Source organism: Eurytemora carolleeae, unplaced genomic scaffold (assembly GCF_000591075.1).
Source record: "Eurytemora carolleeae unplaced genomic scaffold, Eaff_2.0 scaffold425, whole genome shotgun sequence".
In the NCBI taxonomy this organism is placed as follows: domain Eukaryota; kingdom Metazoa; phylum Arthropoda; class Copepoda; order Calanoida; family Temoridae; genus Eurytemora; species Eurytemora carolleeae.
This window is the reverse complement of record NW_019396321.1, coordinates 181,582-196,678: the sequence shown is the minus strand read 5'-3', so window position 1 is coordinate 196,678 and position 15,097 is coordinate 181,582. Positions and strand designations below refer to the sequence as shown.

At 34.1% G+C, this 15,097-nt stretch overlaps 1 protein-coding gene across 4 annotated transcripts in view; it reads left to right on the top strand.

The window, feature by feature from the left end:
* Positions 1–3,834, top strand: part of LOC111700908 (very low-density lipoprotein receptor) — a 35,640-nt gene extending 31,806 nt beyond the window's left edge. For 3 of the 4 annotated variants that reach the window (XM_023471980.1, XM_023471983.1, XM_023471982.1), the window contains 2 exons: positions 422–464; positions 3,553–3,834. In XM_023471980.1, the coding sequence (XP_023327748.1) occupies positions 422–460 (39 nt within the window). In that variant the 3' untranslated portion in view covers positions 461–464; positions 3,553–3,834. The remainder of the gene's footprint in view (positions 1–421; positions 465–3,552) is intronic. The other variant, XM_023471981.1, reaches the window with a different exon arrangement.
* Positions 3,835–15,097: the final 11,263 nt, after the last annotated feature.

The window sequence follows — 15,097 nt, the reverse complement described above, 5'->3', positions numbered from 1 at the left end:
GAACCCACAACGTAAGCGTAATTTTATGTGACCCTCCGTGCAAAAATGGCAATGCCTGATTTACAATGGTACCCTTGAAAGGTTTTCCTGATCAAGTATGAATTAGATATTTTTGTTTATTTTAAACTGTTTAATTTAATTTGCGGTTTTTCTGCAAAAGTGATTCGTGCATTCCTTTTTTATAAGAAGCAATGGAGAAACAAACACTTTTCGAGTCAGAAGAACGACGGTTTCTTCCACATTTTGATCAGATTAAGGTTTTAAGGGTTCTGTTGTAAATCGGGCATTGTCTTCTATGCATAGAGGGTCACTTAAACATTACACTTGCAGTTCCTTTAACAAGGTTTATCTTTTAGTTAAATATAGATCAACCTTCAATATTTGACTAATTAATTAATATTTAATTATTGTTTAAATTAAGGGCTTAATAATTGGAGGACCCTGGATCACCTTGTCATAATTTAGTAAGCAGCATGGTTCAGTTTAATTTTCTACAGTGGTAGGCGATTATATCAATATAATAAAGACGACTTTCGATTACAATTTTGATTTATATCAAGCTTTTAAACAGCATGTATAGACAAAACATGAAAACAAAGAGAAGCGGTCAATTAAAAACGCTTCTCTAAAAAAAACTTGTTAACAATAAAAAGTCGTTAATATAATCGCCTACCACCGTACAATTTCTTTTTTTATTTAATCAGCTCTTTATCTTTTTAATACTTAATTCCTTTTTTTCGTTTTTAATTTAATGAACGTTTTTATCTTTTATATTCTTAATTTTATTTTTTTTATTTTCTGCACAAATAACTCTAATCCCTAAATAGCATTTCTCTCTTGCAGCTTACACCTTTGCATACTGTATTTCTGTCTGAAAACAAAATATTCAATTTACCAAAATATTGAATTTAGATAAAACAAATGTCGATCGAATTATAACTAACTTATGATTTATTTTTAACCTTCTTTATTTTTCTCTCTTTTTATTCTTGAGGGAACAAATTTTAAAACAAAAAATAGATTTTTTCTGCTTTTTTAGTTCTTGTTACTCAACTTAATTGGACTGTAAACGTAATTTCAAGTGACCCCGCATTTTTAGAAAAACATTTCTAATTCACAACGGTACCCTTAAATGCTTTGTATGACCAAAGATTATGTCAACGGTTTCTGAAAATTATTATTATTTTCAATTATGTTTTTCTATAAAAGCGGATTCTGGATTTGTTCTTCAGAAACAGACGGAGAATATGTTCAGATCAAGTTGATAAAACGACGATATCTTCTACGATATTGATCATATAACGGTTTGTTGAACCCAGAAAAATGGGTTCAGGGTTCTCTTGTGAATTGGGCATGCCCCTTTTAGGACAAAAGGTGACTTGAAATTACAATAACAGTCTCTTTAACTTCCGATTCAATATTCTTAAATTCCTAGCTCCAGGGTTCATCCTAGTTGTATCATCTTTAGAGCAGAGCTCCAGGGTTCACCGTAGTTTAGTTTTATCATCTTTAGAGAAGAGCTCTCTTCACTTAATATTCTTAAATTCCTAGCTCCAGGGTTCACCGTAGTTTTATCATCTTTAGAGCAGAGCTCTCTTCAATTAACTCCAGTCTTCTTAATTTGAAAACTTTTAGAAAGATCAAATTTTAAAATATGAATACCTAATCATAAAAGTTTAAGCTCTAAGGGATCATGTAAAAATTTTATGTGTCTTTTCTAGAACAGAAGGAATTTTTTTGGATCACATAAATTCAATGTCAAAGAAATGTCAAAAAAAAGTTATGAATTGGCGCCAAAAGTGAACGAGACAAGTTCAGAAGCGTTTAAGATTACATTTACGTTAACATTGAATTTGAAATTTTTTTCTCTTTCTGTTTTTTTCTTCATTAGATTTAAAATAAGAATTTAGTAATTTACAACTTCTATATCTCTAGCTGTGTCACTAGCAGATTCCTATTACTGTTAGAAATTACAAAATCAATGATAAAAATTAAAAATGTTTGTTTTCTAATCTCTTTATTTTTGTAACCTGATTTTCGGAATTAAAACTATGAACTCTGCTTGATCAAAAATTAAAATTTTATATATCAAAAATATAAGAAGATTAGAGCGTTTCTTTCATTTTAATAAAAAGACTGGATGAAGACGACAATCATCCTGCTTGATATTAATTACCACTGTATATGTTTTTACATATAAATAAGGCAGATAAATCTAGATAATTGAATTGTCTGTAGGTTCTATAGAAAAGGAATTGAATAGAACATTTATTATTTATTCAAGAGAAACATTTCAAGAAAACCTGTTTAAACCATTAAAATGTAATAAGTTTTTTCAACTTTAGGATCGTCAAAATGTATGTATATATTCTTGCTAAATTATTACTAGAAACCCAAGCGTAGAGGTTTTTACTGATCCAGCATTTACACAAGAGCATGTCCAATTATAAATGGTATCCTTGCAACCTTTATCAGATCAATAATGTGGAACATTTTTTATATTTAAAAGTAGTTAATTCTGATCACTCCAATAATATATTCCTGCAGCAGAAATGCGCGAGTCATTTTTGTAGAGAACCCACAACTGAAAATCATAAATATATAAAAATTATCAACATGAATATCTAATTCATTCTTGATCCGACAAACCTTTTCAGGAGTACCATTTAGGGACCATTTAGGGACCGTTTAGGGACCGTTTAGGGACCGTTAAGGGTACCATTCAGGGTACCGTTTAAGGGTAACGTTTTGAATCGTAAATGCAACTCGGTAAATGTAGAGTACCTTGAAACTATGCCAACAGACCCTTAGATATTTTTCTTCAGATCAAATTTTCCATTAAATCTACTGTTACAGTTTCCGGGCCCGTAGCAAGGATTTACAATAAGAACGTGCACAGAAATACTAAACTGCGCGCCGATGAACATCTCATACCCCCTCCCCCCTCTTTAGTTACTGGCCCATTTTCACTAATTTGCTTTTCTGCTCTTGAGGTTTTTAACTGAACATTGTGGGATCAAGGTATATATGTTCCTGTATATTTGAATGTAGTTACTAGCTAAGGTATATATGTTCCTGTATATTTGAATGTAGTTACTAGCTAAGGTATATATGTTCCTGTATATTTGAATGTAGTTACTAGCTAAGAAAGCATTCAACTATTCTGTCTGTATGCAACTCATTATTCAACAGCAATTATTCTAATTATACAATTATACAAACTATTTATATTAATATCCTAGGAGGGATTCATCCAACATTATCTTTCGTTCATCCAACATTATCCTTAGTTCATCCAACATTATCTTTCGTTCATCCAACATTACCCTTATTCTTTAAATTCTTACATAGTTTAATTTTTTAAATGTTCAGATTATTTTTTATTTAGTATTTTATGTTTTTTTTAATACTCCGATCTTAATAAAATCAATAGAATTAGTTTAAACTTTTATTTTATTTGTATTCGCTTTGCACCAATTTACTTTCGTTTGAAATGCACTTGGATTCGTTTTCCAATTCTGCATTTTAAATTTAAAAACATTTATTTTTTAGTTGAGTATGTCGAGAGTGGAGGATAGAGTTCTCTAAGATTAATCTTTTACCAGTTCTGTATTAGGACAATATTATCTCACCTATAGATCATGGAACAATTAGTTATAAATAATTACATAAATGTAAGCAGTTGGGGACACCATGCAATCTTTCGAAATCCTTGAAATAATTTAGGATTGATTTAAATGTTATTTTTTAAGCATTTTTCATAATGTTGTCCCTTTTGCCAGCTTTTAGACTGTAAAAAAGGTTTCCAGACATAAATAGATTTTTTTATTTGTTTTTGTTGTTTTACTTGTACAGTACAGTACAGTACAGTACAGTACAGTGCTGCACAGTACAGTACAGTACAGTGCTGCACAGTACAGTACAGTACAGTGCTGTGCTGCACTGTACATTACAGTACAGTACAGTACAGTACAGTACAGTACAGGACAGTACAGTGCAGTACAGTGCTGCTACAGTACAGTACAGTACAGTGCTGCACTGTACATTACAGTACAGTACAGTACAGTACAGTACAGTACAGGACAGTACAGTGCAGTACAGTGCTGCTCTGTACATTACAGTACAATTCTTTACAGTACATTTAGAATTTTTTATGTTTTCATATTTGAAGTTACGCTGAATGTATTCCCCAGTGTTTTTATTTACTGTATTAATGTATATAAAAAGGCTGTGATTTTATTAATTATTATATTATCGAAAATTTTTCTTTTTTCTCTCTTTTCTAATAAAATTGTAAAAACACAATAACAAGATCGTTTACCAGGAGCATATACTAGTAATAGAGTTCTTTAACAGAATTTTCCAGAAAATATATTTTAGAAATCTTAAATCAGAGATATTGTAAACGAAGCAATATCTCTTCAGATACCTATGTAGAATATATAATAGAAATCTAGAATGTCATAATAGAAATCTAGAATGTCATAATAGAAATCTAGAATGTCATAATAGAAATCTTTATCTATAATTATAGAAATCTAGAATATAATAATAGTAAATTGTTGAATATATGAAACTTAAAAACTTTCTTCTAAAATATCCTGAAAGGAAACATAGTTTCGTCGACGGTTTTTTCTTTAAAATAATGTTGACATAATTACAATTAATTACAAAGTGGCATATCCCATTTACAACGACCCTACATATAAAAAAAAACCTTTTCTCTGAAAATTGATTATTTTTATTTCTGGGTTCTTTTAAAAAGTGACTTGCAGAATTCCAGTACAAAAACAAAAGAGGAAATTCTTAAAACTAAAAACTTCACTTGCTAGAAAATCGACGGTATATTCCACAACTGTTCGTAGGCCAGGTACCGTCGTAAACTGGGTATATTCCTCTTAAAATTGAGTTTTCCTGGAATTTATAACAACAGTCTCTTAAATCAAATGAAAGATGAGCTCTACCGGCCTCGGTTTCATTATTTCTAACAATTATTTTCTGTTATTTTAACTTAAGATCGTCACTATTTTTCTGAATTGCACTTCCGTCAGAGAATTTTGTAAACTTTAATTTCATTCGCTATTAATTTTTAATCAGGGGGAAAACAGTTGTAGCAGCAATGTTTCTTGAATGGCGGTTGCAAGATTAGAACTCGAAATCAACCAATTAACATGTAAATTATTTCTAATTTGGTATTCAAACAGCTCCCAAGTATGTAGATGAGATTTAAAATGAAAATTCTTAATTGTATTTTGTAGAATATATTGTGCAAGTGCATGCAGAGTGTTCAAGTATAATGTGCAGAATGTAGAGTGTAGAGTGTAGAGTGTAGAGTGTAGAGTGTAGAGTGTAGAGTGTAGAGTGCAAAGAGCAGAGTGCAGAGTACAAAAGTGTAGGTAGAATGTTATATTTAAACAGTATTAGGTCAGTAAGTTGTAGAATATAGAATGTAGAATGTTGAATATAATGCAGAATATAGAATGAAGAATGTAGAATGTATAATGTATAATGTATAATGTAGAATTTAGAATGTAGAATGTAAATTATAGAATGAAGAACGTAGGATGTAGAATGTAGAATGTAGAATGTAGAATGTAGAATGTAGAATGTAGAATGTAGTATGTAAAATGTAGAATGTAGTATGTAAAATGTAGAATGAATTATGTAAAATGTAGAATGTAGAATGTAGAATGTAGAATATAGAATGTAGAATGTAGTATGAAAAGATGTAGAGTGGAGTGTGTAGAGTTTATTTACTTTGCAGAGTGCAGAAAAACTTGAATTTTAACTATTTCCCAGTTTTTGTTTGATAGAAGATAAATTTTGAATATATCCGAATATTACAGTTGAAAGGGAGTAGAGAAACGAGCAGACTAACATCAAAGCCTGGATATTTTGAATTCATTTACAAGGTTTCAGTCCAATTATTTTAAATTTGTATATCTTATAGATACATTTCGGAGATACATATGTAGATAGAAATCTTTGCTTGTCTTGGTTAAAAAAAGTTAATATCATAAAAGATTTTTGCCAATTTTTTTTTGTGTAAGCTAAAGCTAAAATAAGGGCTTTTCGGTTTTAGAATGTTCTTGTCTAGGACTTCAAAACTTGTAATTTCGCCCTAGTCTTAAAAATTGATGTAACTTTTAAAAGCAGTCTAAAACGATGTGGTCTTGGTTTCTGTGTCATGGTTTAAAAATCAAAAAGAACAGCCCCATGCTTTAATTTTTTAACCTGATGATGTAAACCTTTGATATTTCAAACTTTGAATATTTTATTTGATATAATTCATAGCTTAAAATATCAAAGGCATCAGGTTGCAAAGAATTAAATTAAACTTAAATCCGCTAGAATAAGTATTAAAAACTTTAATTATTAGCAATTTGCAAAGAAACACATTTTGTGCAGAAACCATTTTGCAACCATTTTGAACACATTCCTTGAAAATAGAATCAAATGAATAATCGAATAGAAATGTGTGTTTGTGCAAATGAAGGAATTACTAATTCTCCAGGGTTTATGAATCCTCTGTCGAGAAACATAATTGAAATCTGACCCGGAGTAAAGAGTGCATGGTTAGAGAGGAACCCTGAGTCAGACGGAAACCTGCTCCGGTCCTGAACCTGATCATCGAGAGTACAGTCTACAATCAACTTCAGACAGTTTCGTGTTAAACTTCTCCGATCTAGAGATGCAGTACAGTTTATAATATTATATCCCTGCAGAACAGTTTCTAATCTTATATCCCTGCAGTACAGAATTATGGTTTCTAAATTCATGAGTAGGATTTCATGTATTCAGTAGATCCCTGGTTTACTGGGCAAACTAGGAGAATGAGTTAAAGCCACGGGGTTTCCTGGTAAACTAAGAAGCTGAGCTTGAGTCCCAACACATACGAAGCTATAGTTAGATTGTCCCATCCTTGACAGAGCTGGAGTTGGATTGTCCTATCCTAGACAGAGCTGAAGATAGATTGTCCCATCCTTGACAGAGCTGGAGTTAGATTGTCCGATTATTGACAGAGCTGAAGTTGGATTGTCCCATCCTTGATAGAGCTATAGTTAGATTGTCCCATCCTTGACAGAGCTGGAGTTGGATTGTCCTATCCTAGACAGAGCTGAAGATAGATTATCCCATCCTTGATAGAGCTGGAGTTAGATTGTCCCATCCTTGATAGAGCTGGAGTTAGATTGTCCCAATCCTGACCGAGCTAAAATTATATTGTACCAGACCTGACGGAGCCGGAGTTGGATTGTCCCAAACTCGACGGAGCCAGAGTTGCATAGATTGTCCCAACCTGACGGAGCCAAGATGCCTGGTTTAGTTCTCTTAGTTCTGCTCCTAGTCCCAGTTCAAGGTAGAGGTTTTGTAAAAAAAATATTCGAGCATTTAAAGTTTTTACACGTAGCATTTACCCATTTTCAAAAAGTTGGATGGATGGAAATTAAATTAGGAATAGACCTGTCCTACCCTTTTACGGTGCAATGTCTCTCGATTCAAATATTTGAGAAACCCCAACTGTACCAGATCGTAAACCTACTCTCCATCGTGGGAAGAGAATTTTTTTTACTTTTTTCTAAAAGTATTCATTAGAGAAAAATCAGATAGAAATAAAGCTATTACCAATCGATTTCGATTTATTCCAAAAAAACTGACTGTATGTCTTAAATCATTTTATGATTTCTCTATGGATGAATTGAAAGATTTCTTTCAACATTAAACATTAAAGCATTAAACTCAGTACAAACAAGATTTATTGTAAAATAAATTACGAAATTAATCGATTAATTAATTTATTTTCCGATTTTTTTAAAGAAAACGTTTTAATGCAATGCAAGCATGTTAACTGAATAATCAGGTCATCGAACTCCTAACCATGCTTATGTTTGGATTACTGATCTGATAAGACTAATTATATTTTGTATATTCAGGATCTACTGGATCCAGGACTCAACTAGAGAAGGATTGTTTAGAACTCCTGGATGGGATAAAGAAGGATCTAAACCTGATCCTGGATAATACTGCTGAATATCAGGAACCCAACCCTAACCTTCTCTCTCCCGTTATACCTTCTAACAGCTCAAATATACCCCTCGTTCAACCAGGAACTCCAATCTTCAATCTCTCTCTTCCATCCAATTACTCCATACCTTCCAATCTCACAAAGCCTGCCAATCTCTCCATACCTTTCAATCTCACAATACCTTCCAATCTCTCCATACCTTCCAATCTCTCCGTACCTTCCAATCTCTCCATAACATCCAATCTCTCCATACCTTCCAATCTCTCCATACCATCCAATCTCTCCATACCATCCAATCTCTCCATACCTTCCAATCTCTCCATACCCTCCAATCTCTCCATACCTTTAAATCTCTCCATACCTTCCAATCTCTCCATACCTTCCAATCTTTCCATACCTTCTAATCTCCCAATACCTTCCAATCTCTCTCTATCCTCCAATCTCTCCCTTCCAGCAAATATATCTCTACCAGAAACCCCAACTTTAAACCTAAATTTCTCCAACCCGAATTTCTCTAGCATGGCTGAAACAACACCCAATATCTTGCCTCCAACAGAACCCTCTGGGGGTTCGATAGCAGGAGCGAAAATAAACGGCAATACCTCTGCAACTATCGTTTCCCCTCCGAACCTTCTCCAAAACTCCACTTTGTCTCCAAATCTAGCTGTAACCCAGTCCCCTGTTCCTCTCCCAACCCCTCCTATCCAGCTAGTTAATTCTCTAAACACATCCAGTTCACAATCTCCTGCTGTATTATCTAACCAAACATCATTATCTCCTCCTGTTCCGACCCTTCCCTCCAACCCTCTGCCTACAATACCACCATCCCCACCCATCCTTCAAGCCCCTGTCTTAGCCATTAACGAAACCCAACCTTTGGTTCCGACCTTACCCCTCTCTCCTCCCACTCCCATTTCTCCCGACCCTTCTCCATCCCAATCTTCGCTTCAATCTGATTCCTCCGTTCCTCAACCCCCTTCCCTTCTCCCCGCCCAGTCAATTCCACAACCTCTTCCAATCGCACCCAACCCTCAGCTATCTCCTGTTGCATCACCTCCGCAGGTCCCTCCAATTCCCCTAGTCCCATCCATCCCTGCTCCACCCCTCCAACCAATCAGTTCTCCCCCTGTACCCCAATTACCTCCCGCTCTTCCCCAACCTCAAGCACTAATATCGGAGATATTACCAGTCCCACAACTTCTTACAGATGAATCAAAACTGACCAATGTGTCAGACACAGTGCAATCTGCTCTCAATGTGACAGAAACAGTGCAATCTGCTATAACTGTGACAGAAACAGTGCAATCTGCTCTCAATCTGACAGACTCTATTTTGGAGGGAGCAGCACAACCTACTCCAAATGTGGCTGATTCATTAGGAGCAGCGTCTAATAAGTCTGAAATGAGTAAGGATTCAGGTATTTACTTTATTTAGAAAAAATGTTTTTGTTATTTGCTATTTTTGTAACCATAAAGCTGAGTTTTACTGAGATAGTTAAATTGTTTCTTTGTTTTTATCGTGTTGGTGTTTCATGGCAAATATTAGATTAGGTCATTGTTTGCTCCCAGGACGGAGTAGTACTAGGTTTCCTCCACCACTAATCAAACCTTATTCAAAAGAAGTTTTCGTGAATTCTAAAATGGATTAAGAACGAATAATTATTAATTTCTTGGTTCTATATCTATTTCAGACATATCTTCTTAGGAGAGTTTTTTTAGAAACCCCCTATACAGAACGAATTTCATATAGTCTAAATCTCTATTTATGTCCGATCATAACTCATGAACCCGGTAACCGATTTGCTTCAAAGTTTGATTGGTTGAACTACGAATTCTAATTTTAGTTGTTCGACTTTAAAGGGAGAGTTTGCTATCCAGGCAAAACTGGTTTCCCAAGCTAGTCTTAGATATATTAGATATTCCCAAGCTAGTCTTAGATATATTAGATATTCCCAAGCTAGTCTTAGATATATTAGATATTCCCAAGCTAGTCTTAGATATATTAGATATTCTCAAGCTAGTCTTATTTAAAAGCATGATTAAGGGGGGATGACATTTGTAGATCGAGATTGAATCCTAGCTGCAGTGCTCGGCCCAGAAAGTGTCATAATTTAACTTCACCCGTGGCCGCAGCGCTCGGCCCCCCTAGCCTGTCCTAGCCGCTGCGCTCGCCCCAGAAAGTGTCTTAACCTAACCGAACCCTAAATAAATACTAATTTAATTAAAAATTGTTGAAGAAATGGTCATGTACAAAAGTAAAATCTGCAGTGAAGTCTTCCCCACTTCGTACACTCGAAGGTTGGAGTTCAGCGTCTGCCCTGAAGATTGACAGATATATTGCGAATTTATGAGCTTTACCTAAATATATGCACAGGATTGCCTATAAAGAATAAGACTGCAGAGACGACATTACGAATTTGATTCATGTTTTTTCTTTCATTTATAGCTCCGTAGCTAGACTAGCTGTACACTTAATTTTTTTTCTTTGACAAATCGTTTAATATAGAAAAATTATCAAAAACAGATTATAGAAATTAATCTTTATACCGTCATATTTAAATAGCTTAAGGTCGTCATTAAAACCCCATCCTTTGTGGGTAGCCGAGTATATTCGATCTTTAAATAATAGATTTAATATCATTTGATGCTTGAAATATTTCATCCTTAACTATATTTCGAGAGTTTAGTCAAAACAACCCTAGAATCTCGATTATATCTACAAGGGTTGCAAATACTATGAACTGAGGTTATTCAACCGAAACATCGTTTTTACTTGCCAATCATAACCTTTCTCAGGAGTTCAAAACAACGGTAGAATTTCACTGTGCAGAGATGGCATTAAAAAAACGATTGATTTATATTATTAAACATTTTTTTCAATAAATTTTTCGATCTTTTTCCATTTTTAAAGAAAGTTATTTATGCAGTGTATTCCGTTTCTTTTTTCTCCCGCTACTAGAGAAACAGTGAACTTTATCTGCAGGGTTTAACCAATACTAGAGAATTCAGGTCAAAGGATGACTAAAGAACACAGGGATAAAGGTAGATCCATGATCCTAGATCCATGATCCTAGATCCATGATCCTAGATCCATGATCCTAGATCCATGATCCTAGATCTTTGTGTATAATATAACGTCTGTAATTTAAAACCTGAGCAATGAAACGTTAAGTTCTTGTAAAATTAAATACTTACGAAAAACATTTTTTACTATAAATCCCTTGATTAATTTAATAATAAACGTGAAACTTGAAATGAAATAACCTTCGTACATTTTTAGAATTAACAGTTAATAAAGGAATAAGGATTAAGAATAACAAATTGACCGAGTTGAACCGCTTTTCTTTAGAATGATCCGGTGCACAAGTGGTTGAACCGGCGGTATGTGGTTCAACTACTACGCGCTATTTATTAAATCAGAGGCCGAATTTAAAGAATTTGAGCCGCGGCTTAAATACGCCAAAACCCGGTTTAAATTGAGCGCCGGCTTAAATCTTGAAACATTTGATACAATTTTAAGTGGAACCAACCATATTTAAGCCGTGGCTTAAATTTAAGCCGCCGCTCAAATTCTTTAAATTCGGCCTCTGGTCCCTTATATATATATATATATTTCAGATGCTGATTTGGATATTTCCGAACTCTTGGATACTCAGGAAACCGTTCATAAAATCATTTCATAAATCATAGTAGATTTTCATGAACAATAACCGTAATTTTAAGCGACCTTCCGTTTAAAGAAGGGCAACCCTGATTCACAACAGTACCCTTGAAACCTTGGACTGATCAACACTTTTCTTTATTCATCTATTTGTTTACATTTGTTGAACACTTAGTCTGCAAGCTGTTTTAAATTTAAAGGGACAGATCGGCTATGTAAGGTAGTTGAATTGAGTATGCAGTGATGTGGAAAGCTTCTTTAGGATTCATTTGAGACATATAAAACTTTTTAAAGATCTGTAAATCCTGAGTTGGAGCTCATACTCAGTTCAACTACCTTCGGTCGGTCGGTCGGTCTGTCCCCTTAAAGAATATTAAAATTTACTTTTTAGAAGTGGCAGATTTTCCAGGTATAAATGTGACGTCATCCGCGTTGAGTTCACACAGTAAGCTATCGTATACTTTATTTTTAACACTGAGTTCTCTGTTATCAATGATCAGTCAAAGGTTTATAATTGCCAAACAGACAGACTTGTGAAAATGAGTTGGCAACCTCAATTAATAAACAGTAAACAATCCCTTCAAAGTATTGTTTATTATGATCGAATATATCTGTTAGCCCGGAGATACTAATTCTCTTCTTCATGTACACAGCGGAGAAATAATAGAACCAAGGTAAGAGTACATGTATGTACTGCACATTGTACAATGTAGCTTCTAAACTGGAAAAAATTGGATTATAGATGCCTTCATAATCAATATGAAGAAGAATGAAAGTCGTTTGTGTTTGTCTAATTGAGTAGAAATTAGTTATTTGTGAGTGTTATCACTAATTTACCTCTAAAGAATTCAGAGCTGGAAACTCATCCTTAATATCGATATCCACTGTAGACACTTTTATTTTCTGCTTAATCTTCTCTTTTGTTATCCCTGCTGGGTTCCAACCAGTGAGATTTCTCTCATTGGTTGGGCGCGAAATTTCAACGCTTCTGTTTGGAAGTTCGGTTTCAACAAACGACACTCTGATTGTTTAAATTTTAAACACTTTCTTGGATATCAAGTAAAGATTTAATTAGTCTGTTGAGTAACAAAAAGAGGAGATCAAGCGTTGATCTCGCTAAAAAAGTTTTCAAGTCAGAGCGCACTGAGTTTTAACAGTTACAAATTATGTTTCTAATTCTAAAATACTTGCATTTATTCTCTCAATATAAGATTATAACTGTAGATTCAAACGCAAACCTTTCAACTATCAAACTATCCACTGAAAACCAAACTATTAGGTGATCTAAATATTCTGAAATGTGTTGTATTAGTAAAAGAAATTGAGTCTTTGGTACAAAATCAAATATTTAAACCTCAATATCTTTAGAACTCGATGCTGTAAACCTTTGATATTTCAAACTTAGATTATTTGATCTAACAGAATTCATATTATATCAAAATTATATATATTATTAAAATATCAAAGGTCTACTAAATTAGGTTGCAAAGAATTATAGTGATTAGAAAATTTGGGTTTGTGTGAAAAATTCATTTCTTTTCTAATCTTAAACATACCCTGATATTTCAGGAGGGAAGTTGATGCTGATTGTATTAGTATACCTAGAGAATTCACTGTCTCCAACCTGACCCTATCCGATACACAGAGCTATATAGATTGTAGGATAGATGCTGTAGATCCAGCAGATTTATCAAATAGGTCTCTAGCTTATCTTAGAGAAGCATCAAACCTTACTCACGGTCTTCAGCTTGCTGTATCTTTCCTCCCTCAACAGGGACAAATAATAATAATAATAATGATAATAAAAATAATAATAATAATTTGGGTTCAGGAACTGGACGGAAGATAAGCTCCGGCAGGTTGAGGAGAAGGAGGAGAACCTCACAGGGATCAGTCTCAAGACCCGTCTCTCCAGTCCATTCTTTATAGCTCTGTTCTCCGGAACCGGGGCAGCACTCGTCTTGCTGACCCTGGGGTTCTGCCTGGCCTGCAGGACGAATAGGTCGGATCAGTTTAATATCAACGGAGATGAAATAGAGAGAAACTTTGGGGATAAAGAGTTTCAAGAGACTCGGCTCTCCAGGTACAGATCAAAAAAAATATTTCTAAATGAAAATTCACAAACAACGTCGATAAGTCTCTGAAAATAAATGTTTTTCTTTAATTTAAAGATTTTTTGAAAATATGCTTTTTTCACCTTCATAATCAATAACAAGTTTTGTTGTTCATTAGAAAACTCAAATCTCGATTTTCTGGACGAGTTGCGAAGATGAAGATGAACAATGTTGACGAAGACGACATTCCTCCTCCTCCACATCCAGCCGTTCATCAATCCTTCAGTTCCTTTGGACACGGACCAAACGTTTACGCGACTCCACGATCTGAAAACATGCAATCCTTGCAGGAGAATTCCACGCCTAGCCACGAGCATGAATACAATGTGGAAATGTTGTAAAAAAAAAATCAAACTTTATCAAAAGAAGAAGTAGAAAAGACTACTCATTAAAATGTTATTTAACTGGATTTAACAGATTTTAGAGGACGCATGTTTAGCGACACTGAACAATGCAAGTGCGAGCTCTCACTCACTGTGATCTTACCAGGCTACATTTGTTGCATAACACGTGCTGGGTCGGCTCCATACTTGATAGTTCAGACTGGACAAACGAGTGAATAAATGTACAGTACATGTCGTACCGGCTTGGATCATGCAAATTTTAGAGTGGGGTGCACTCAAAAAGGAGATGAGAATTTTACCAATTACTTCTTAAAAACTTAAGTTATAACATGTGTTTTATATAGTACTAAAATGTACATATCCACAAAAAAAATGTTGTGAGTTAGTAAGTATAAAATCAAAAGCCAAGGCGATTCGACACTTTAAGGTCGACCCAGTCTTGAAAATTGATGCAACTTTTCTTTCGATATCGTCTTTTTAAATAATTCTTTGAATAGTGATACCTACTGAGAAAGCTGTAATCTGTAAGAGTTTCGTCTGCTACCTTCACATTTTGTTTGTTTAGGTTTTGACTGCATAAGGGTGTACTTAGTAAAACAAGAAAATTGCAGTATACAAACAGAGTAAACTTGTCCGTCTTCACTGTTCATCTTGCGGAGACATTATCTTTACAGTTTTTTACACTTTTCATAAAATAAACTCTATATCCAGACATAATAATATTATGGCTTTTGAAATTAGGTATTACATTGCTAATTCATAACAAAGACGATATCCAATTCGTCACTGAATTCCCATGTTTTTTGGGACACCCTGTAGAAGTATTGCAGTCTGTGTACGGCATTTTTGTTTATTTTCTATCTGCAGTACAGCCGAACAAACCGGTATTTCAAATAGAAAATAAAATATCTTACTTTTAATAAAACATTCTCAGTACCTAACATTCTCCTGCATAT